We start from the raw sequence: 24,975 nt of genomic DNA on the forward strand, positions 1-24,975 counted from the left end.
CATGTCAGTTGAACAATATTCCAAACACCAAAAATAAAGGCAGGGGAGGCATAAAGATTCCCTAATTTTGTAGTTTGTGCAGACTGGCATCCATTGTATGAATAATAAATGTTATGTCTATATTTGTGACATTAAAAAAAATCTGATAATAGCTTTAAGCTACTTCTTTTTCTGAATCATTAATATTAATATGTTAGTATTGAAGTAATTAATGTATATATGGACAAATCACTGTTCCCTGGTCTGCTGTGGATCATTTAAATTAAATGTTTCTCATTTGATTAAATGAAATCTCTTCTTTGAACATTTTTCTTAGCCTGAAAAGACATATACATTAGTGATAAATAGCAATTGTGGTTTCTGTCTTTTGTGTTGATATAGATATTTTGTTTGGAATAGATTTTATGTAAAAATGTGTGTTCAGTGGCATTTTCAGTTTAACAAAAAGACTAATGCATATTTTACTATAACAACTGTAATATGCCCTTAACTATTTATTTAAACATATTTCTCTCTATTTTAGTAGTGTGTTTACCTATGTAATTGAGTAAAATCAGGAGTGGCCACAGATGCATAAGAAAACACTTCTGTAAATTTCTTATAGACTGCTTTGCAGTTCTCTCTCATTGAAATGAATTACCTGTGTCTTTAGAGTGTGCTGAGCAGATTAAAAGAAAAGGGGAAAAAAGAATCATTTGGAGAAAGTTTGAATGAAATGTTTGCATTGTGGCTAAAAAATAGTCTGAACCCTCTATCTAGCCATGCCATTCTTTAAAATAACAGGGAAATAAATGGTTCCACAAGCTATATTTTGACAAAATTATCTGTTGTCAAGGGCAAACTAGCATTTTAAAGCTATTGCTTTTTTAGTGTAAAACATAATATGCTGTTATTCAGCTCCATGTTTAATTAGTTTAATTTAAATTAATCAAATACTATTTTGTAACAGGGACCACAGGTAAGAGATACAGAAAAAGACTTCCGTTTGTGGATTTTTTTTAAAAAGCCCATTGCTTTCTCCTGTCCTTCCTCCTTTCTATGTTTAGGTTAGTGACTACCAGAAATAAGGAGAAGGTAATAGCTCAGGCTCTTTTTTTTCTCCCTTACTTGTCATTTTACAGTCCCTTTTGTCATTGGAATGAGAGACAACACATATTTGCAATCCAATACCCAATTTCCTAATTCAAAACAGAGTTTTGGACAGATTTTTCCCTCTTGGCACTAAATGGAAGAATTGACATTCTCTCAGAGGCCATTAAATAGAACGGTAAGAATCATGCAGTCAACTCTCCTAAATTAATTAGAAGAGATGTAATTGTAGGTAATATTAAATGGTAGACATGCAAAAAGTAACTTTTCGTTCAACCCCAGGGTATAGAAAAATGATGTGCAGAGGCCATAGTCCACCAAGTGGATAAGACATACCTCAAGAAATAGAGAACTTTCGTGTTATTGTTGCATCATGGTGAACAGCTGTAACCACCAGTGAGCTTGCCCTTTTTGGCAGCTGGCTTTATTTAGCATTTTTTTAAAACTGCATGCTTTTTGCCTCTGGTGCCTGGCATTCTTCACTTAAAATTTTAAATGTATTCTTATCATCCCCTAACACAAAGCTTATTTATGCAGTCCCGAATCTAGCCTGAGACACCTGTTCTTGAATCCATTTTTTTAAAAAGTTCAATATGAAATAAATCTTTAGCTATGTCATGCTGGAATGAAAGAAACCGTACATTATTTTAATGGAACCTGATCAAGCTACTTAGATGGGCTTAAGTGAATGGTTGAGGTCTGTTAATGGATATGACATATTATTACATGAAAGGCATTTCAATAAAGGGTTAATGTTGTTAATTTTAAAAGTTGTTTTGTTAACAACAGTCTGGAGATAATAAATAGAGAAAGGGGCTTGATTATCTCTTTGATTTCTTTTAAGCCTTAAAATTCTATCAATTAGCAAAGAGTAGGAAACTGTTATATATAAGGGCAAATCTTATGTCTCTGTTTGCCATAGAAGAAAGAGGACTTTGAGAAAGCTGTATTTCCACTTATATCAAATTATAGCCTTCGTATCAGTATTGACCAGAAAATCCTTAAGGTTGTGAACTTGAAAGCATCTGCCCTGAAGTAGAAATTAAATACTTCGAGATAGAACAAGTTTCATTCCAGGGGAGAGGTTTCAGGTAACTTATGACTCATACTTTATTGAGTTTAAGCTGTTTCTCCACGTATCCTTTCAGTTCAACTGAAAAAGCCTTTGATTTAATAGAACACTCTCTTTGTGCTTGTAATTTGTGATAAGTTTAGCCTTTATTAGTTGTTTAGAGGTTTCATTGAAACCTTCCCAGACCTAGCTCCCTCTTCAGTCAAAGGAAAGACTATTTTTTTCTAAACATTAATAATTTTTAACAGTTTCTGTGGTATCTTTGTTTTTAATTTTTAAAGCACTTTCCTCATTTGTTCTCTCCAGAAAACAATCCCAAGGGGAGGTAGCATGATTTTTAATTAATATAAAACAAGAAAAAGAAGGATTAGAGATTGTGTTAATTGGATAAAGTGTCAGAGATCAGAATTTTCTGGATTTAGTTTCATCTGGATCATATTGTTGTTCACTTAATGCTAAATGTACTCCTTCTATTTGGCATAATTATTTTTAAATATTTTTTTAAATATAAAGCAATGAATACCTATTGTTGAAAAACCCATAAAGTTTAGAAAATATAAAAAGAAAATAAAAATATGACTTAAATATATGTGTGTGTATATGTAGTCTTTTTTGAATGCCTGTATTTTTTAATTAATAGACTTTATTTCTTAGAGCAGTTTTAGGTTTACAAAAATATTTGTTAGAAAGTACAGAGTTCCCTCTTTTTTCCTTCCCTGTTCTCCTTCCATGGTCCAGTTCCCCTATTGTTAACATTTGCATTGATGTGGTACATTTGTTACAATTGATGAACCAGTGTTGATTCATTATTATTAACTAAAGTCTGTAGTTTACATTGGGGTTCAGTCTTTGTGTAGTATAGTTCTGTGGGTTTTGCTAAATGCATAATGTCGTGCGTCTACCATTACATAATCGTACAGAATAGTTTCATTGCCCTCAAAATCCCGTGCTCCACCTATTCACTCCTCTCCCTAATCACCGTCTCTGTCAGTCACTGATTTTTCTGTCTTTATAATTTTGCCTTTTCTAGAATGTCATATAGTTGGAATCATATGTTATGAAGTCTTTTCTGACTGCTTTTTCTTTAAAACGGTTCCTCTATGTCTTTTTGTGGCTTGACAGCGCATTTGTTTTTATTGCTAATATTATTGAATTGTATGGATAAACATTATCCATTCACCTATTGAGGGACATCTTTGTTGCTTTCAATTTTGGGCAGTCATGAATAAAGCTGGTATAAACATTCACGTGCAGGTTTTTGTGTGGGCATAAGTTTTCAACTAATTTGGGTAAAGACCTAAGAGAGGGATTGCTGAGTTGTATGGTAAGACTATGTTTAGCTTTGTAAGAAGCTGCCGAATTGTCTTCCAAAGTGGCTGTCTTAGTCTGCTTGGGCTGCTACAACAAAATAACACAGACTGACTGGCTTAAACAGGACACTATTTTTCACAGTTCTGGAGGCTGGGAAGTCCAAAATGAGAGCGCCAGCAAATTTGGTTCTTCTTAAGGGACCTCTTCCTGGCCTGTAGGCAGCTTCCTTCTTGCTGTATCCTCACATGATACAGCAAGGAAGCTCTGGTGTCTCTTCCTCTTCTTCTTAAGGGCAATAATCCCAACATTGGGGCCTTCTGTCATTACCTCATTTAAACATAATTACCTCCCAAAGGCCCTACTTCCTAATACCATCACATTGAAAGTTAGAGCTTCAGTGTATCAGTTTCGGGAGGACACAAACTTTGAGTCCGTAACAGTAGCGCTACCATTTTGCATTCCCACCAGCAATGAATGAGAGTTCCTTTTGCTTCACATCCTCCCCAGCATTAGTGGTGTCACTGTTTTATATTTTAGCCGTTCTAATAGGCATGTACTGGTATCCTCTTTCGATTTGCAGTGTACTAATTACCTGTAATGTTGAACATCATTTCATATGCTAATTCACCATCTATATATCTTCTTTGGTGAGGTCTCTGTTCATCTTTTTTGCCCATTTTATAATAGGGTTGTTTTCTTACTGTTGAGTTTTAAGAGCTCTTTTAAATTTTTGGTTGTAAGTCCTTTATCAGATATTTTCTCCCATTTGTGGCTTTTCATTTTATTCTTTTAACAATGTCTTTCACAGAGTGAAAGTTTTTAATTTTAATGAAGTCCAGCTTTTCAGTTTTTTCATTTATGGATGGTACTTTTGGTGTTGTATCTGAAAACTCATTGCCAAACCAAAGGCCACCTAGATTTTTTCCTATGTTTATCTTCTAAAAGTGTTATTGTTTTGCATTTTACATTTAGGTCTATGATCTTTGTTGAGTTAATTTTTGTGAAAGGTATAAGGTTAGTGTCTAGATTTTTTTTTTTTTTTTGCCTGTGGATATCCATTTTTTCCAGCACCATTTGTTGAAAAGACTGTCCTTTCTCTATTGGATTGCCTCTGCTCCTTTGTCAAAGATCAGTTGACTTTATTTGTGTGGGTCTGTTGATGGGTTCTTTGTGGTGTTCCATCGATCTATTTGTCTATTCTTTCACTGTCTTGATTACTGTCACTTTTTAGTTAGTCTAGAAGTCAGGTAGTATCAGTGCTCTTTGGCCTTTTTCTTCAATAGTCATGGATATTCTGAGTCTTTTTTCTCTCCATATAAACTATAGAATCACTGTTGATATCCGGAAAGTAATTTGCTGGGATTTTTATTAGGATTGTGCTAAATCTAAAGATTGAGTTGGATCATGAATCATGAATGGATGTTGGATTTGTGGAATACTTTTTCTGCATCTATCGATATTATCATATGATTTTTCTTTTTTAGTTTTTTGATGTGATGAATTACATTAATTGATTTTCAGATGTTGAACCTTGAATAACCTGGAGTATATCCCACTTAGTCATGGTGTATAATTCTTTTTATACATTATTAGATTTAATTTGCTAATGTTTTCTTGAGAATTTTGTATCTATGCTAATGAGAAATATCGGCCTGTTTCTTTTCTTATAATGTCTTTTGGTGGTTTTGGTGTTAGTGTAATGATATCCTCATAAAATGAGTTGGGAAGTGCTCACTCTGCTTCTATTTTCTGGAACAGATTGTAAACAATTGGTATCATTTGTTCCTTAAATATTTGGTATTATTCACCAGTGAAACTATCTGTGTTTGATGCTTTCTGTTTTAGAAAGTTATTAATTGTTTATTCAATTTCTTTGGTCAATATAGGCCTATTTAAATGACTTATTTCTCCTTGTATGAATTTTGGTAGACTGTGTCTTTCAAGGAATTGCTCCATTTTATCTAAGTTATTGAATTTGTGGGCATAGAGTTGTCCACAATACTCCTTTATTATCCTTTGAATGTCCACAGGTTCAGTAGCCATGGTCCCTCTTTCATTACTGATATTAGTAATTTGTGTCTTCTCTCCTTTTTTCTTGGTTACCCTGACTAGAGGTTCATCCATTTCATTGATCTTTTCAAAGAATAAGCTTTTGGTTTTGTTAATTTTTCTCTATTTTTTCCTACTTTCATTTTCAGTGATATTTTTTCTTCTTACTTTGGACTAATTTACTCTTCTTTTTCCAGTTTCCTAAGTTGGATAATTGATTTTGGCTCTTCTTTTTTAGTTTGTGCATTTAATGCTATACATTTCCCTCTAAGTACTGCTCTTGCTGCACCCCACAAATTTTGATGTTTTATTTTCATTTTCATTTAGTTCAAAAAGTTTTTTAATTTCCTGAGACTTCTTTGACTTTTGTGTTATTTATTAGTGTGTTGTTTAATCTGCAAATATCTTAGGATTTTCTAGCTATCTTTCTGTTAATGATCTCTCAGTTAATTTCATTGTGGTCTGAGAGCATACTTCACATGATATCTGTTCTTTTAAATTTGTTGAGGTGTGTTTTATGGCCCAGAATATGATCTAACTTGGTGAACGTTCCCTGTGAGCTTAAGAAGACTGTGCATTGTGCTGTTATTGGATGAAGTATTCCATAAATGTCAATTAGATCCAGTTGATTGATGATACTTTCCTGTTCAATTATATCTGTACTGGTTTTCTGCCTGCTGGTTCTGGCAATTACTGATTGAGTGGTGTTGACATCTCTAACTAATAGTGAATTTGTGAATAATCCTCGAATTAAAATAAATAGTGAATTTATTCTTCCAATTCTAACAGGTTTTACCTCATATAATCTTACACCTTCTTATTAGGCACATACATTTTAAGGATGGTGATGTCTTCTTGGAGAATTGACCCTCTGTCATTATATAATGCCTCTCTGTATCACTGGTAATTTTTGTTGCTTTGTCTGAAATTCATAGAGCTACTCCAGCTTTCTTTTGATTAATGTTAGCATAGTATATATTTCTCTATTCCTTCACTTCTAATGTCTCTGTGTCTTCATACTTAAAGTAGTAGACACGTATAGTTGGGTCTTGCTTTTTAATCCACTCTGACAGTCCTTGTCTTTTAATCAGAGTATTTAGGCCACTTACATTTAAAGTGATTATTGATAAAGTCGGATTAATATAAGCCATACTTGTGGCTTTTCTATGTGTTGACCTTGTTTCTTTATTATCTCCCTCTATTCATCTGCCTTCTTTGGTTTTAACTGCTCATTATATATGACCCCATTTTCTCTCCTGTCTTAGCATATAAATTACAACTTCTCTTTTAAGTAGTTGCCCTAAAGATTGTAATACACATTTATAACTACTACAAGTCTACTTTCAAATAACAGTATACCACCACTTTATGAGTGCTTCAAATACCTTATAACAGAGTATTCCCAATTCCTTCCTCCCATCCGTTAAAGCATTGTTGTCATTTATTTCACTTTTCTATAAGCTATGACCACCAAATATTTTGTTGCTGTTATTACTTTGAACAAACTGTTATCCCTTGGATTAATAAAGAATATGAAAAAGAAAAGATTTAATTTTACTTTAATTTATTCCTTCTCTAATACTCTTTTCTGTATACATGTGTATGAATATGTGAGTTTCCAACATATCATTTTCCTTCTCTCTGAAGCTAGTGACAAATTCCCTCAGTTTTTGTCTGAGAAAGTCTTCATTCCTTTTGACTTTTGAAGGCAATTTTACTGAATACAGAATTCTAAGTAGCTGGGTTTTCATTCTTTCAAAACTTAAGTATTTTATTCCACCCCCTTCTTGCTTGCATAGTTTCTGAATAGAAGGCCTATGTAATTCTTATTCTTGTTCCTTTATTGATAAGGTTTCCCCTTACCTCATTGACTTCTTTCAAGATTTTGTCTTTGATTTTCTATAGTTTCAGTATAACATTCATGGTATAGGTTTATTTTTTTGGTATTTGTCTCTGAGCTTCCTACATCTGTGGATTGGTGTCTGTCATTAATTTTGGGAACTTCTCTGGCATTATTACTTCAAATATTTCTTCTCTTTCTCTCTTTCTTCTCCTCTACATTCCCATTACATATATGTTCCCCTTTTGTAATTGTCTCATAGTTCCTGGATATTGTTTCATCCTTTTCATTTTTTTTCTTTTTCCAATCAGTTTTGTAAGTTTATGTTGTCATATGTTCAAGCTCATTGATTCTTTCATTGGTCATGTCCAGCCTACTGATGAGCCCATCAAAGGCATTCTTCATTTCTGTTAGTGTTTTTTATTTCTAGCATTTTCTTTTGATTCTTTCTTAGAGTTTCCATTTCTTTGCTTATATTACTCATCTCTTCTTGCAGCTTGTCCACTTTTTTCATTTGAATTCTTAGCATATTAATCATAGTTATTTTAAATTCCTGGTCTGATAATTCTAAAATGTCTGCCATATATGAGTCTGGATCTGATGGTTGCTTTGTTCCTTCAGTCTGTATTTTCTTTTTTTGCCTTTTAGCATATCTTATAATTTTTTGCTGAAAACTGGACATGATGTATTAGGTAAAAACTGAACTGAAATAGATAGGCCTTTAGTGTGAGGTTTTATGTTTATCTGGCTAGGAGTTAGGCTGTGTTTACTATTAGCTGTGGTGTCAGATGCTAAATTTTCCTCTAGTGTCCTCATTTTTTCATCTCTTGGTTTTTTTCTAGGTTTTCTTAGAGACTCCTTTAATAGGCAGTTCTTTCAGCTGTAATCCTTTGTTATTATTCAGCAGCTCTATTGCTGTGGTAATATGGCATGGGGGAAAGGAAGTATTCTATAGTCCTATGATTAGGTCTGTCTTTTAGTGAACTTGAGATGGATATTTCCCTCCCCTCAGCTTGCTTAGGCTTCAGTAAAACTTCCATAGGTTAGGCTCTGGTAGATAGTTTCTCTTGAACGTAGGTCTTGTTAAGGAGAATAAGGAGCTCTGTTGCAAATAAGCTGAACTAATATGTGAAAGTTCTCTGAAACTAAAAAAAAAAGTACACTATGTTTTATTATAATGATAGTAATGGTCACAAGCAGCAATAACAAGGGACATGAAAATCTTAGTTTTAAATGTAAGGTTCAATTTATTTTTGTATTTTTGGTTATGATGTGTAGAAATAGTCTAAGTGAAACTCTTTTAAATTAATTTAATTATCTACTTCCAGTTAATACAAAGTGTGAAACTTACAAATTCTGAATGAAGGAACAGACTTTGTTCTAGCAGTGAAACATACCTAAAACATGTCTAGCATAATTTCCAGTTCCATCAAGCTCTGTACATCATGTAAAAATTAACTACAAATTCTGATATTATTTTATAACTGAAATATAGATTCTATAGTGTTTGTCACTCTCAAAGACAATTCTTTGGGTCCATTCAACTCCCTCAAAAAGTGTACAGTGAAACCATAACAAAAGCAAGAGTATTATCTTCTTTCCTGTTCTATCCTATCTAGGTAGTATATATTTTAAAAATGGTTGGTAGATCCAAGGAAGAATGCCTATATATTTCTGAAGTACTGTGCAAGCAACAAGAAGAATAAGGTTGTTATATAAATATAGCTTAACAAGTATTTCTATACCACTTTTCATGTATTTGTTATCTAAGAGACAGCTAAAGTTCTTAAATAAAGGCAGTACCTGAGTAGTTTTGACTATTTTGCATCTTAAAGCAATAAAACTGGTGATATTCTCAAATCTCGAAATTTACCTATAGTGTTGAGATTGTGATGCTGAATGGTCGTCTCACTTACTAAGTGATTATTTCCTACAGCAGACTGTGGGATTCATGTTGATTATAGTGCTTTATATATTAAGTTCAGTCGTTCAACTAAGAACTTAATTTTGTGCCTTTTGTATGCCTGGGATAGTGATAGTTGATGAGGCAATAGGATGAATATGTTAAGGTTTATGTCATCATTCCAGACTTGTGCGGGAGACAGCTACAAAAACATAATTATAATACAACTTGGTAAATGCAGTGATAGAGATATGTACATGGATGGTTCTTAAAATTACCCTATGTTCTGAGAGTGAAATTCCTAAAATTTTAAATTCCTAAAAGCCAATGGTTTACTATACATCAGTTATTAACTCCTCACACTTCATCTGATAACATCTATTTGGGCAATACAGTTCTTGCTGCCTTGTGTATATCATGTAACCACTCCTCCCCTCCTACACACACACACACAGACACACACATGTGTGCACACACAGGTAGTTACAGCTGTACAGGCCAAGGTGATTACCTGATCCTGAGAAACTAATCCTTTAGGCTGGGCTGTGCCAATAAGATACCTGTTGACAGGTAATCTAATCTTACAGTTGAGCACTCCAGCTCTGGAGTCCGATTGGTCTGGATTCTAACTCCTTCACTGGTCATCTATAAGTGTACTTCCCTGTAGGGTAGTTTTGTTAATTAAGAGAAATAATATTCATAAGCATTTAGCACAGTATTCAGCACATGGTCTCAGTAAATGTTAGTATCATTACAAGACAGAGACTCTAGCTTATCTGAGGGTGAGACTAAGTTGTAAAATCTTGTAGTCTAAAGATGATGGCTACAAGATGGGCCCCGAGCAAGAGAGAAGTCAGTTAGCAGAAAGTGTCGCTGACCTGCCCAGACCATGGGGCCACAGAGAGGTAGTAAGAATTGCAGGCTTCCCATTTTCTATAAGATACAGTTGTACTTCTTGTTCTTTGTTTCTTGGCAATTCCCTTATATACTTTCAGTAATGTCCTTTTCACTTGAGCTAACTTGATCAGGTTTCTAGTCCTTGCAACAAGTGACCTTGACTAAAACAGTTCTCAATAAATCCTGTTTTGGTTGTTTGATACTGGTGAGAGCAAATAGTCATGTACGAGTTTTGTTCTACAAAACCTAACTATGAGGTACCAATGTCAGAACTCCAGTATCCTTTATTTTATGAATTTTATAATCTATTCTAACCAAGTAAGCAATATCAGCAGGCATAAGTAATATTCTATTCTTCTTCCTTGTATCATAGTTTCAATGGTGTATCTGCCTCTTATGTCCATACTGCAAGGAAAAGGAATAATAGTTTGTTAGTACACAAAGAAAAAGCATCCTTTAGAGCCAAAATGTAACATAGTCTTATTATATTGTATATATTGTTTCCTATGCATTGAAGCCTAAGGACATTTTGGGTCATATCGTTGATTTATCCAGTTCAGAACTCTGATTTAACAGTAGTCCTCAGTGACATTTTATGGGAGATATAGTTGCCATCCATGATGTCAAGGTCTGAACATTTACATTTTTCCCCAAACATATCATTTTTGACTTTTATCTTCTCTTGGGATATTGAGTTCTGTAAGAATTCTACCTCTTGTGTAAAATGGGCTTTATTTTAGTTATTCTCAAAGTACTTTTTTCAAGCACCAGTGAAAGGTTCCTAATTCTAAGGTTTGGTGAACACAGCTTGAACACATTATCTAAATCTGTCATGATTTTTATAGGCTTTGAACATATCCCCTCTCAGCTTTCATCTTTTCAGATAGAAGAGAATCATCCTCTTGTCATTTGGAAGATCTCCATCCTCTTAAAAAACATTATTTCTTTTTATTCTTGAGAGGTAGTAGTTGAACTGCACAAGTTAATTTATATATAAACACAATTGTGATTTCCCCTTTTATGTATGTTCAACTTAGTAAACTATTGAATTGACTTAAAAATTACTTTGTATCCCCTCTAAAAGTTCTTTCTCTGATATTTTTTAATCTTTCAGAAATTCTTCTGACATGAATAAAGTTAATTATTATAATAATCAAGGCTGAAATTTTTTCTGAAAATACAAAATACTTGTATTTATTTTGTGGTTTATTTTGGATGCCATCAGTTATTATACCCTGAATTTTGGATCATATCAACAGGAGTAGACACTTCAGTCAGTTTTATAAGGTCTTTATGAATAAATTGAAATTTGTTTATTTTTATTTATCCCTAAATATACCACTTAAGAAATGAAAGGTGAAAGTATTTTTTAAGGACAGAAGTATTTTAGATTGTAGGATATGTTTTGCTTTAATGTTTAATAGTTGAAAATAAGTATGTAAATAGGTAATAGGGAGAATGGTTTACAAATTTAATAATCTCTTTATAATAACTTTGCTTCCTGATTCTTTGTTCTGAAGTAGGCTATTTCTTCTTCATGGAAAGCTTATTATATCATTATTAGGAAATAAGACTGTCATAGGTTGTCTAATTCATATTTTCTCTTTACAATCAAATTGTGAAGGTATTATTAACTCTTAACCATGAGCTTTAAATTGACTAAAAAGCACCTTAATTATTTCATACAAATAATTTAAATTTGAGGTCAGCTGTCTAGCTATTATTTTTGTTTCTTATGGGATCCCAGTGTGAACCCAAAATGACAATGAATGAAATTGTTTTGTTAAGCCATAATTCATGGCTTCTAATAGCTTTATATGGGTACACATGATAACTGTTTGAAGTTTTTATATCCTTTACTTAATATTAATTTCTAGATCCAGTGCACTCTGTAGAGAGAGATCTGTACCTTACACATGGGAGTTCCATTACCTCTTCCTTTGGCTATTTAAACTCACACTTGGAGCCTGGCCCCCTCCTGCCTCTGTTTTTCATTACAGGAGGAGTCACTTTGGCTTTCTCTGAAACTTAAAGGTAATGGAGTAGGGTTGGAGTAAGACTTTAAACTCTGGAATCAGAATGTCTAAGTTCAGCTCCTATTTCTGAATGCTAGCTGGGTGGCCTTGAACAGACTGAGTTAACTTCGTCTGTAAAATGAGTACTCACCTCATAAAGACTTTGTAGACTAATTGGGATAATGTATGGAAAATGTTTAGTGTAGTACCTAGCATATAGTTGTTCAGCAAATGTTAGCTCTTAATTCAAGATGCTGATAGAGAGGTGAGGTGGGGAGGGGGTGGATGCAGGAGCTGTGTTAGAAGTGGCTTATAGCATGGGTGATTGACAAGGAGTAAAGCATATGGAAAGAACAGACTCTGGACCTGTATCCCTGCCACAATCCTTACCAGTTGAGATGAAGATAGGATTATGATAAATGGTGGCCTCTGATTTAGAGATCTACCAGGTAAGACTTTGTGGCTTATTGATAGATAACTATCTACAGGTTGAAAAATATGTTGCATATAATAAGAAATAGTAGGAATCTTCTTGGCAAAGGAGTGATAGACATATTCCTTTGCAAATTCTAGTGTAGATTCTAAAGAAGGTTGTGGCTGTGCAGTCCCTGCATAAACGAAAAGTGTCATGGGAGCCATCATGTGAAGTATCAAACCTGTACAAAGTATTATCTTTTTTAAGCAGTAATAATCAAAAGACTACTCTCCATCTCAGACTTCTCCTCTTTACCCTGTTTGCTATGTTTATCTTCCTTCTCCCTCCCCTTTCCATGCTCCATTAATTAAGGTTTCATGCCTTTTGCCTCATAGTTCTTTTTCTTTATTTATGGATATCCCCTGCTCTTCCTCCATTTAAACCAGAATGGGTAAGATATAGCCATTCTTTGAATAATGTCTTTATAGTATTTTTCTCAGCTCTGGCACCAGAGGCTGTAGATTGTAAAGTACTAGCTCTCTTTCTAGAGATCTAATACAACCCAGAAGAGGAGAAATGAGGGAGGAACAGGTGACTTATACCAGATTGGAGCCTCAGTGACAGCAGGAGCTGTGGCTTGTCATGTAAAGCCGTACCCCATTGCCCATCTGTTTTCTTCCACAGTGGAGGAGGAGGCAGCTGGGGAAGAAGATGTACTCTGCAGTCTGAGGTGGCAGCAGGAGCTAAAGATGGGCATGATGGCAGGGTGACTCTTGGAGCTGCTGGTACTTTATGGATTGGTCTAGCATAGAATATGAGGGAGGTTTGATGTTCCAGTCCCTATTTTAGTAGGCCAAGATATTTGTCTGTTTTATCAGTGCTTTAGCATGGTGCCACACTTAATTTGTCTTCTCTCCTCACATCCCACAAAAGTCTTAACTATTTTGTTATTATCTCCTTCTTCCAAAATGACTGTAGGTTCATTTTCTTCTCTCATGGAATATCCAGAATTTCTTGTTGTAATTCTTGTATCTTAGGGTATTAGGATGGACCTTTACCCTATCATCAAGGAACCCTAATTAGGCCTTCCTGATTAACATAATTGGAAGCTAACAGCATAAAAATTACAAGTAGCTGTAAATCCAGCATGAAATATCGCATTCTTAACTCTCCAAGTATGTGCTAACCACAGAGGCAACTATAAAATTCCCCCAAAGCAGAAGGGAATGCAGCATGCCAACTGACAGCTCTATCCAGTGAGGTCCTGACAGCGCACCTGCTCACTCCGTCACCTCTTGCAGGGGTTCTCAAGGAATGAAAGGCTGGTATTACCATGAGGTCCTTCCTCCTGGCTATTTCTTTCAAGGAGACATGACATGTGATGAAAGAATAAGATGAATATGAGAATGGAATTGTGATTTTTTTTTTTTTTGACAAGAATGGGGGAAAGAAAGGTTGGGGTTTGGCTCTTCGCTAAATTTGATGATATTAAGCCTTGTCTTTGTTTCTACTGCTTTCCATTCCTCCACTCTCTTGTTTCTTACCAATGAGAAAAGCTGTTCAAGGATTCCTTGGGATCCTTGGGGTTAGTAGGAGGTTCTAAGTTAGGAGAAAGTATTACTAAGAAACAAACAACAAACTCCCCGAAAATCTCTAGCCATGGAGTTCCAGGGCCTGCGTAATCTGAATGATCAAAGAAACTATTGGCAGCATCCCCTTTATGAGCAAGCTGTCTGTGGAATGTCTGGAACCTCTTGGCAAAGTAACACATATGTATATAAAAGTTAAATGACTAAATTTGTTTCAGAAACATTAAGAATGACTGCAGGAAACCTTCTGTTTAGTGGTACAGAGCAAACAAATATCTTTGGTCTTTTTTTCTTTTGACACTGTCCTGCCTACTTTATCCTGAACTGCATAATTCACTAAGTTATTACATATTTTCCATTAGCTATTCTTTCAGTCCTCAATCCAGAGTCAAGTCTGTCAGAATATCATTGAGGTCCGTGAACCATGAGTCTGGTTGCTTTTGCCAGGCATCTCTGTTGCTAGTAAAAGAAGGCAGCACCTCATAAGAATGCTGCACAGTCGTTCCCACAGTGTGATATGCTAATTCTTAAGAATGTTGCTAACACTGCAGTGTGTTTCATATGATTGAATTTAGAACTTTTCACTCAGTTGGTTCAAGGCTTCAAACTGGCAGTAATAACAGTCTTTTGAGTTGTTGCTTAAGTAGAGCAGTGATGGAATTCATATGGCAGGTGACAGTTGTTCATTCAAGTTCAGGAAGAGATCTCTATCGGCCGCTATCAGTGGTTGTAAAACAAAAGGAAAGTAGCCCAGATGTTCACTTTTTAATAGTGTATCTTTCCTTCATATTTTAAATGAGAACAGAGCTCAGTCATTAAATGAGGATATAAATATTAATGTCGTCATGTTAAAATCCAAAAGAACAGAGCTCACACATTTATGTGATTTTTTTTTTCTTTTTTTAATGGCCATCTATAAATCAAATAAAATCAAGAACGCTCCCCCGTGCCTCTAGAGGGCTCACCACGCTAGTTAACTTTCGGCCTTTTACTCTGGCCTTCTCTAACAAGTCTCAGAGAGTTGAGTGAGAATTTAGTCAGTCATATTTGGCCACACAGTGGCAAAGAAAATGTAAATCCCAAAAGTCCAGATAGTCTTTGTGGATATAATTTAATCATACAAATTCCTTGCTGTAATACGAGCAGGAAGTATTACTAGTTTAGACAACGTACTGCTATTCTGTACTTTCAGTATAGCGCAGAATTTTGGTCAAGTTAGTGATGATAGAATATCAGAACTTTCAGATAAGTTACTAATAACCCCCTCCTCCCACCAAGTGAATTTAAGTTCTAGATAGTGATGTCTTATTGAAGATTTTTCTCAACTGGCAACCGTATTCCAAACCTCTCTGCCTTGACAATTCTGAGCTCTATGAATTCTGTTTTTAGGAGAGTTCCCCCTCCTGAGTGCTGCTTCTCTCACAACAAGACAGTAAATACAGAAGAAATCGTATGCACTGGGACCCAAAATCTTTCTATCCTTGAAACATTTTTCATTATAGCAGAACCCATTCATTTATGGTGGATATTAAGCTTCTCAAGCCCTTTCTATTGAGTCTTTGGAAGACTAATAATTCTAATTGACTAGCTGCAGGGCTGGTGTCTCTGACTTAATGTTACATGAAATGATGACAGAGTAGTGCTTTTAAATGGGGCTCTCATGAATTGACTAGCAGGGAAGAGGGCTCTTCTAAAGGTACTTGCCTGTAACTGTGGAGATCATCCCTTTCAAAGAGCTACCTATGCTCCTGCCAGAGCTGCCCTCAGCAAGTGACCTGATAAAAGAGGATTATCCACAAGAGAGGTAGTCTTGAATATGAGATAATTAATAATGACCGAATCAATTCAAGTTGAACTGGGCAGTCAGTTGTGTAATGCCCAGGCTAGTTTGCACTGATTCTTTACAGATGAATAGTACTGACTCATGTATGATTTGTACATCTGAAACATTCTCTTGCTAGAAGGTTGATGCAGTGCTTTTTTTTTTTTTTTAACCAACACTAGAGTCCTCTTAGAGTGGCAGGGCACTCTTGATTGGTCAATAGGGCCATACTTAAATGCTTTTTAAAAATGTATGTTCCAGAAAGCAGAAGGTAATACAAGTAGTGGAGTAAACACTAGAGTCTGATCATTAGCTGTATTACCGTTGAGAAGTTCTCTTAACCTCTCTTAGTCTATTTCTTCTGGAAAATGAGGCAGTTTAAATAAATCTGTGTTTCCCAAATTCTGAAACCTACCACACAGATTACTAGAGGTGACTTTAGGTGGCATATGTGATAATGTCAGGTGGTTTTCTGATAAAACATTAAAATGAACATTGAATCTCATACCTGAGAGAGTTATTCCTTGTTCAGTCTTTCTGATTATATCAGTCTCAATTTGATATCAAGATATCTTTAATAGTTCTTTAACACTGGATAGTTGTTTGGGGATGGAGGTAGGCGGGGGCAGATACTGTGGATCGTTTATTCCTCAAAAATCTCTATAGAAGCGAAGTTAATTCCATTCCTTAGAAGGGAAAAGTACAGAAGTGCTTTTTCGCTCTGTCTACCTCATTTCACCTCTACTTGGAAGGAAAGTCCTGTGTTATACAACTGGTGAGTTAAGAGGAAGAACCAAACATGTGAGGTCAAGCCCTTTCTGGCTCATCTCATGGTGTGGCGCATTCTCAGAAGACACGCTCCTCCTCCACCATGTGCATAGAAGGCCTTTGTTGACAAACTCTGCTTAGGACTGGGTGGGAACTATTAGGAAACCCATGAGACCATCAATCCAGAACACAAAACTGTGTTCTCCAGTTCATCTTTATTGGTAATCAAGCTGATATTTTGATTGCCTTTTTATTCCTCTCTCTGCTTTTCATTTGGTTTCAAACTCATAGGAGATATAAAGGGAGAGGCAATTATCACCCCTTAAAACCTCACTAATAATCTTTTTTAATATAAATCTGACTTGAGGGCTTCCCTGGTGGCGCAGTGGTTGAGAGTCCGCCTGCCGATGCAGGGGACACGGGTTCGTGCCCCAGTCCGGGAGGATCCCACATGCCGCGGAGCGGCTGGGCCGTGAGCCATGGCCGCTGAGCCTGCGTGTCCAGAGCCTGTGCTCCGCAACAGGAGAGGCCACAACAGCGAGAGGCCCGCGTACCGCAAAAAAAAAAAAAAAATCTGACTTGAGCTCAGAGCTCTTTATAAGCAATAGTATCTGTATAGAGTTTAATAACATGGTTTGTTTTTAGTGAAGTTATATTTTTAATTACCATCTATAAAATAAATCAATTTACGTTTTAAAAAGTGAATTTTTAAAACATTAAATAGTGCAGATGGTATATGGATATGGGGAGAATTACAAAGGTGGTACTTAAATGACTGAAGTTTAGAAAACACTGAATAAGATTATCTCTAGGATCTCTTCCAGATTTAAATTCTTTTGAATGTATATTCCAATAGAATAAAAAATGTTATGTGGTAAACCAAGTAAAAGAAAAGACCTTCTAACATAGTGTGTACTATGTAATTATCTTTCATTTTGAAATGTATCATTATTGAGGAGGCTAAACTTTCATGCCGTGACAGTTTTTTTCATTTATAAATATGAATACCCCTTTCTTAATATTTTACTAGGCAGCTGAGTATCGCTATGTTTTGGGTAGCATGTTTGTTGGTGATGATGGTTTGTTTTATTTTGTTCGTTTTTCTTTCACCAAAAGCAGTCTAGTTCTGGGTGAGGTTTTTGAACTGGAAATCTTGACAGGCAGGAACCATGTCATCACTCTATACTCTGCCTAGTACAGAGTTTGACATAGTAGTATTCAGTAAATATTTGAATGAATGAATGAATAAAAGAGTCAATAAAAATAAACTGAGTTCTGTGTCTTGAAGGTACAAGCATAGTTTTCACTTCTGAAATGAAATAGTGAATAGGGCTAGCTGTACAGAAGTTTGAGGTCTTAGGACAATTAGAAGGTAATACTTTCACATGAATGAAGTTTGGAGCTAGTTACATGGAACATTTAGAATAACCTTTTCAGGAAGTAATCACAAAAAGAAGGTAGCCGTACTAATTTTGCTTTTGTTTATGGTTGTATATGAGAAGCTAGGATCTTTCTTTCTTTCCCTCTTTGTTTTTTATAAAAAAAAGAGCTACCTTTCTTCCATATTTTTTCCTCTCTCATACATGTACTACTTATCATCTCCACATCAGGGAAAGCACCCCAATTTTCCTTGCCTTAGGGAGACTATTAGAGATTAATTAAAAATGCAGCGCATTCTTTCCCCACACACTCTTAATTACAGTTTCTCATCTGATAAAGGGGCCCAACTCTTTCTTAACTGGCATGCTAGACAACTGAAATACTGGCGGTAAATTTGTTTATTCCCATTTATTCCCTCAACAAATGTCATGTTTCAAGGGCTTTGTTCTAAGACTCCTGAAATGAGTTTTATATATCAGAGAGAGAGAGAATATTAACCAGAAGTTTTTAATTCTTAGTTATACTGACTTTCTAATAACTATGCAATTGGTTTGAGTGATCACATACCCAGATCATGTAATTTATTTAAAAATACTTTCATATATGTAGAAAAACAGAATTTAAGGACTGTGTTTCATTCTGGTGGATACATTTTAAACATAATCTAGGTCTGTTCTCTACAAGTACATTCTTCCTTTGACAGTCCAGTGTTTAACTGTGATTCTAATTTATTATGCACAATGACAACATCTTACCTGGAGTTATTTTGTATGTATGTTCAGGTTAATACTTTTTGTTATTGAAAATTTAAGTCAGTACGTTTTACATTTGTGAAATCTTTCTGCCTGATATCTTTGTGTTTTCTAGTTATTACTATGTGGTCTTTAGTATGTGACGTAAACTCTAAGGATGCTGTCTATCACATTTTGGTTTGTTCTCATTGCATTATAAAGTTGATAGAACAGCAGTAACATTAATGGTATATAGAAGTTGGGTTTTTAAACCAGTCGTCATCTACAGAAATTCTCTATCTCTGTTCTAACTTTAAATTTAAAATATCCAGGTAAACAATCAACACAGATTCTATTCATCATCATTGAGAATATAATAGGTCTAATTTTGGCCAAGAAAAAAAAAATACTTCAGAACTATCAAATTTTTTTCTTCAAAAGAGAGAGATGCTTGCCTTAAAATTGTGATCTTTAGATATCTCTAGAGTCATTGTGGTCTGTCATGAAACTATGCAAGAGCCATTTGCTATAATGGCAAGCTGGCAGTTTTGAGAACACTATGTCTAATTCAAAAACAACAATTATAGGTTCCACATATAAGTGATATCATACAATATTTGTCCTTCTCTGAACAGCAGAAGTAACACAACATTGTAAATCAACTGTACTCCAATAAAAATTTTTAAAAAACAATTATAAAACACAGAACCTTTGCCTAGGGAGCCATGTCCACTGGCGATATGGTTATTCTCTGATGAGATGCTTTGAGTGCCGGATACCTTTCTTTTTTTTTTTTTTATCTTTATTGGATTATAATTGCTTTACAATGTTGTATTAGTTTCTGCTGTACAACAAAGTGAATCAGCTATATGTATACATATATCCCCTCCCTCTTGAGCCTCCCTCCCACCCTCCCCATCCCACCCCTCTATTACTCAGCCATAAAAAGGAACGAAATTGAGTCATTTGTAGTGATGTGGATGGACCTAGGGTCTGTCATACAGAGTGAAGTAAGTCAGAAAGAGAAAAAAGAGTACCATATATTAACGTATATATATGGAATCTAGAAAAATGGATACCATTGTTATCTGGGGTATGAAGTGTTGATATGGCAGCACATTATGATAGAAAAGAAAAGGCCATGAACTTGAGGGGCAGACCAACCTGAATGTGAAATTCAGCTCTGTCACTTTTACTCTGGTATCTAGGGCAAGTTACTTAACTTCCTCTGTAAAATGAAAATTATAATACTTCTTTAGAGTTTCTGTGAAGATAAAAGCACCCAGAGTGAGTTCTTGTCAAATGGTAGTTGTACAAGGAATACAATGTGGTGATGATACGTTTTGATATTCCCTCAGGTGAAGTAAAGGACAAAAACGTTCAGGTGGTTGAGCTCCCCATTGTAGACAGTCTTCATCCTCGTCCTCCATATTTACCCCTGGCTGTACCAGAAGACCTTGCAGATCGACTTGTACGAGTCCATGGTGATCCTGCAGTGTGGTGGGTGTCCCAGTTTGTCAAATACTTGATCCGCCCACAACCTTGGCTGGAAAAAGAAATAGAAGAGGCCACCAGGAAGCTAGGCTTCAAACATCCAGTTATTGGGTAAGAACCTGATTTGTTCCTCCTAAAAGGGATATGTAGTAGCAGGGATACATACCTTTACAATACAGTGTGAACTTTACAAGATATAGTGTGATTTTCATAGACCCACCCAAAAACAGAGGTTCCAGAGTTCACCTTAGGCCACAGGGAGATTATTCTTCCTTTGTTCATTTAGAACAGCTGAGTCATCATAATTTAGTCACCCTTAATCATTTGTTCATTTATTCATTCAACAAATATATAAAACCATATTTCTGAAATTAACAGTCTCTCCTGGGGAAACCAGCAAAATCTTATTTTGTTGGGAGTATTTTAGATGCTATACATGACTCCTGTCTTACTCCTGTCATGACTCCTGTCATGACTCCTGTCTTACTCTAACAGGGTTACGAGATGAAGCTCTCATACTTATAGCTTTTCTATTGCACCTTATTCTTGGATTTCATTAATTGCCACTGGTGATTCTTTTGCATTTTTGATGTTCTGTTTTCTTTTTTGTTTTGAAAGCTACTTTGAGAATAAAGATATCATTAGTAATGTAAGATAATGTTAAAATTATTGTTTAAAGTTATCTCTTGGCCCACTTGGGAGTTATCATGTATATATGTACAGTCTCATGCTTATGTTAAGGGAGATATATCAGGAAATCCTGGAAGCAAAAAAAATCCAAAAGAGCATCTTTGCTCACAAGCATGTGCTCCTATACCCATACATAAAAAGTTGTGGAGTAAGGAGTTTTCCTGGGTCCTGATGCCAGATTTCACACCACGAGAAATGTTCTTGGCCTAATGGGAAGAATACTAGACTGAGAGGTAAGTGACCTCAGTAATATTCCTGGATTTTCCCTAATTCTGGGCCAAGTTACTTAATAATAGTATTATTGAGCTTTGATTTTTTTTCCATCTGTAAAATAGGGAAGGCAATACCTGCCCTAAAAATGATGATGTGATAATATAAGGGTGAAAAAGGATTTTAGTTCTGTGGGAAAAAATACACTGTAAAATATTATTACCTTTCAGAGAGACTGATGATGCTTAAGTTATTCCTGAAAATAGATTTGTAGGCTAGACTATGGCATTCTGCAGCTTCTATTGTTTGTAATAAAGTCAGCTATTGGTTAATATTAATACATGTGTTGATTCATTCACTTATCTGCAGAATGTTTATTGAATACTTGCTACTGTGGGGGATAGAGGTTAAATTTTTTTTAATGGATCCTTCTAACTCCTCACAGTCCATGGGAAAAGAGACTTACACAACTAACATTATATGAGCAGAATGTGATAAATGCCCTGAGAGAAAGCATAAAAAGTTTTATGAGAGGTCGAGGGAGGGGAAATGCACTTCCATTTCCCAAGAAAGGACCAAGAAGGGCTTCATAGCTGCAGTGTTTGAACAGGATCTTGGAAGATGGAGAAAGATACATTATAGTAGTTACATTACCAAAGTAACTTCAACTGCATTATCCCATTGATTCTGTAACACAATCCTGTGATGTGGGCAGAGATAACCATTTTACAGGTGAGGAAACTAAGGAAAGAAAATCTCTTCCCAAAGTTCCAGGGTTTATAAAGGCAAAACCAGGACTTACACCTGCTTAACTTTGTCTGGACTTCCTGTCGTTTTACATACCAGAAAGCTACCCTTATTAATTTTTCATGGAGTATCCACCACATTGAGAATTGGCCAAATATAGAAACTTGAAGTACCGCAGACAGCTAAGTTATTTGCACACTTAAGTAGTGTGCTGTAATGAAAGAGGGGTGCATTAGAGTTCAAGAATCTGGGGGTCCAATCTGGCTTCCACCACCAACAAGTTGTGTGACTTTGGACAACTTACTTGGTCATTCTGGGCCTTCATTAATTGTCACTCTTTTTTCATTTATTAAAACAAAACAAAACAAAACAAAATGCTAGGTTAGATAGTAGTATCTAAGGTTTCTACTTACACAATACTAAACAGTTAGATTTTTGTCTGCCCATCATCCATTCATTCATTCATTTGTTGTGTTTGGTGCAATTGGGAATAAATAAAACCAGATTCCTTGCCCTGGAGGAGCTTTGATAGATAGTGAAAATCAGGCAAGTACACAAATAACTTTTACTTTTGTAAAGACTGGGTTAAAATGTATGTGAAAGAAACCAGCCTCCCTTTGCCTTATATTGTCATTTTGTTCCCTGAAATATCTTCAGAGACATCAGTTTCTTTAACTGTCAGATGAAAGAGTTACATTAAACCAAATGACTTCTAATATCCTTCACAGGCCTAACATTCTGATTCTTCCATAAAAATTCCATTAAGGTCCTCTCTCAAATTATTGGTCCAGACCTAATTTCAGGAATACTTGGAAAATTGAGAAAATTGCTTAGTAGTACTCTGCCACTATGTCAAGTGCTACTCTTCCTTTGATTTTTCCTTCTTGTTATAGCTCTCCTTTGTTTTTATCTTTATTTTCATACTCCTACCCCGTTTCTTCCCTGTTTCTTAGTCTGCATATGTATAGAAGTTACTGACCCCTGTTCTAAATAGTAGAGCTAAAACAAGAACACAGTAAAATCAGAGTTTCAAATAGTGTTTCTTCTCATGAAACTTTTCATTGAAATTCAGTGGAATTGTTCTTTCTGCCCTATCTCATCTCCATGGAGCACAGTGAACAATTCCAAATTTCCTGAGAGAACCAGTGACTAAGAAGAACGTGGGAAGGAAAAGATGATACGATAGGTGTTCATACAATAGTGTTCACATCTGGACTATCAGCTGAAATGCAAAGGAAAGAACAGCCACGATGTCAGAGTAACTCCAGTGAAGTTAAACCCTCACTCCAGATACATAATAAAAAGCTGGCCCTAGGCTTGACTTAAGACACGCCCACATATTGTGACCTAAAGGAAACAAATCTACCTTTTTTCTTTTCCAACTTATGAATAGTGGTTTAGTAATTTGGGAAGAGGGGAGATGTGGGAAGAGCAAATTTAAGTAGTGTTTTTACTTATGAAAACAAACTCTAACTATTGTTCCTGTTTTCATTAAAATACTGTTGGAAGTCAATGCCTTTATTCAGTGCAGGACAATGTAAATCTGTGTCCCCAGTTTTACAGTTTTGGAGCTTTCCTTAAATAGGACAGATGAGATCAGTATCTGCTTGTGTTTGATAGAGTAAAAAGCCGGGAAAGGAAATTCATTATGCCTACAACAAAAAGGCTGGCATGGCTCCATGAACTTAAAATAGTAAGAACTCTTAAAAGGTTTGCCTTGCCTTGATTGTGCTATAGGAAGAATCCATACAGGTCTGAGTTTTCCTTGCACAACTTTAAATTCAACAAGCTGGCATTACAGTGACAGTACAGGATAAAAAGAAGAAAAAGAAAACTTGGCATCAAAACATTACAAATGATATATTTAATGTTCCATAATAACAACTGTGAATCTTGGCATCCTTTATTGTCAAATATATTAAAAATTATATCCAGTTTTTTCTGTAAGGCTGGTTGGTATTTGCTGCCTTATATGCCATCTAATTCTGGAATCTCCCATTTATTCCTTATTATGCCAATTACCTTCTCTTTATAAGAAAGCATTCTTCAAAGACTTAACTTATTTTTTCTAATTCCCCTTGTATTAATATGCCAATATATTTAGAATGTATGTGTTTGAATTTTTTTAAGTATTGGTTTTATTTTTTCTAATGGTGAAAATGAAAGAAAAATTGGTTTAAAATGTCCATAATGCCACCATGAATAGGGGTATAAAGCTGAGTACCCTAAAAGTACTCAGTGGATCAGAACATTATCAGCAGAATCTGACTTCCTCCCTCTGCCCCCGCAGAGTCCATGTCAGACGCACAGACAAAGTGGGAACAGAAGCAGCCTTCCACCCCATTGAGGAATACATGGTACATGTTGAAGAACATTTTCAGCTTCTTGCTCGCAGAATGCAAGTGGATAAAAAAAGAGTATATTTGGCCACAGATGACCCTTCTTTATTAAAGGAGGCAAAAACAAAGTAAGTTAGATGAACTAATGATTCTAGAGTGAACCATCTCTTTTCAGTTGAAAGGAATCCTTAATTCCCATGACTTGTGATTCTTGTTACAATGAATGTTATTACTGATTATTGGGGGTTTTAAATTCAAACAACTGTGTACTTGTGCAACTGTTATTATGATCAAAGCATATGCGAGGTGCCAGCAAGGTGTAGATTTCATTCTGAAACCCCTTCTCTTGACTTGTAGGCAGCAGTCATCTCACTATATACTCACATGACCTTTATGTGCTTGGAAGGGAGAGAGCAAGCTTAATGGTGTCTCTTCTTGTAAGGAAGGGCACTAATTCCATCATGAGGGTCCTACCCTCATGACCTTATTTAACCCTAAGTACCTCCCAAAGGCCCCACCTCAAAATATTATCACATTGGGGGTTAGGGCTTAAACATATGAATTCTGGGGGGACACAAACATTTAGTCCATCATACTAACCAACTCAAAAGACT

General features: G+C 35.4%; 1 protein-coding gene across 9 annotated transcripts in view; it reads left to right on the forward strand.

The window, feature by feature from the left end:
• The window catches only part of FUT8 (fucosyltransferase 8), a 319,526-nt gene that overhangs the window by 276,201 nt on the left and 18,350 nt on the right, over positions 1 to 24,975 (forward strand). For all 9 annotated transcript variants that reach the window (XM_027111525.1, XM_027111528.1, XM_027111522.1 and 6 more), the window contains 2 exons: positions 20,240 to 20,486; positions 24,313 to 24,489. In XM_027111525.1, coding sequence (XP_026967326.1) covers positions 20,240 to 20,486; positions 24,313 to 24,489 — 424 coding nt within the window. The remainder of the gene's footprint in view (positions 1 to 20,239; positions 20,487 to 24,312; positions 24,490 to 24,975) is intronic.

This window comes from Aethalodelphis obliquidens, unplaced genomic scaffold (genome assembly GCF_003676395.1).
Source record: "Aethalodelphis obliquidens isolate GAN/ISIS:26980383/991018 unplaced genomic scaffold, ASM367639v1 scaffold10, whole genome shotgun sequence".
In the NCBI taxonomy this organism is placed as follows: domain Eukaryota; kingdom Metazoa; phylum Chordata; class Mammalia; order Artiodactyla; family Delphinidae; genus Aethalodelphis; species Aethalodelphis obliquidens.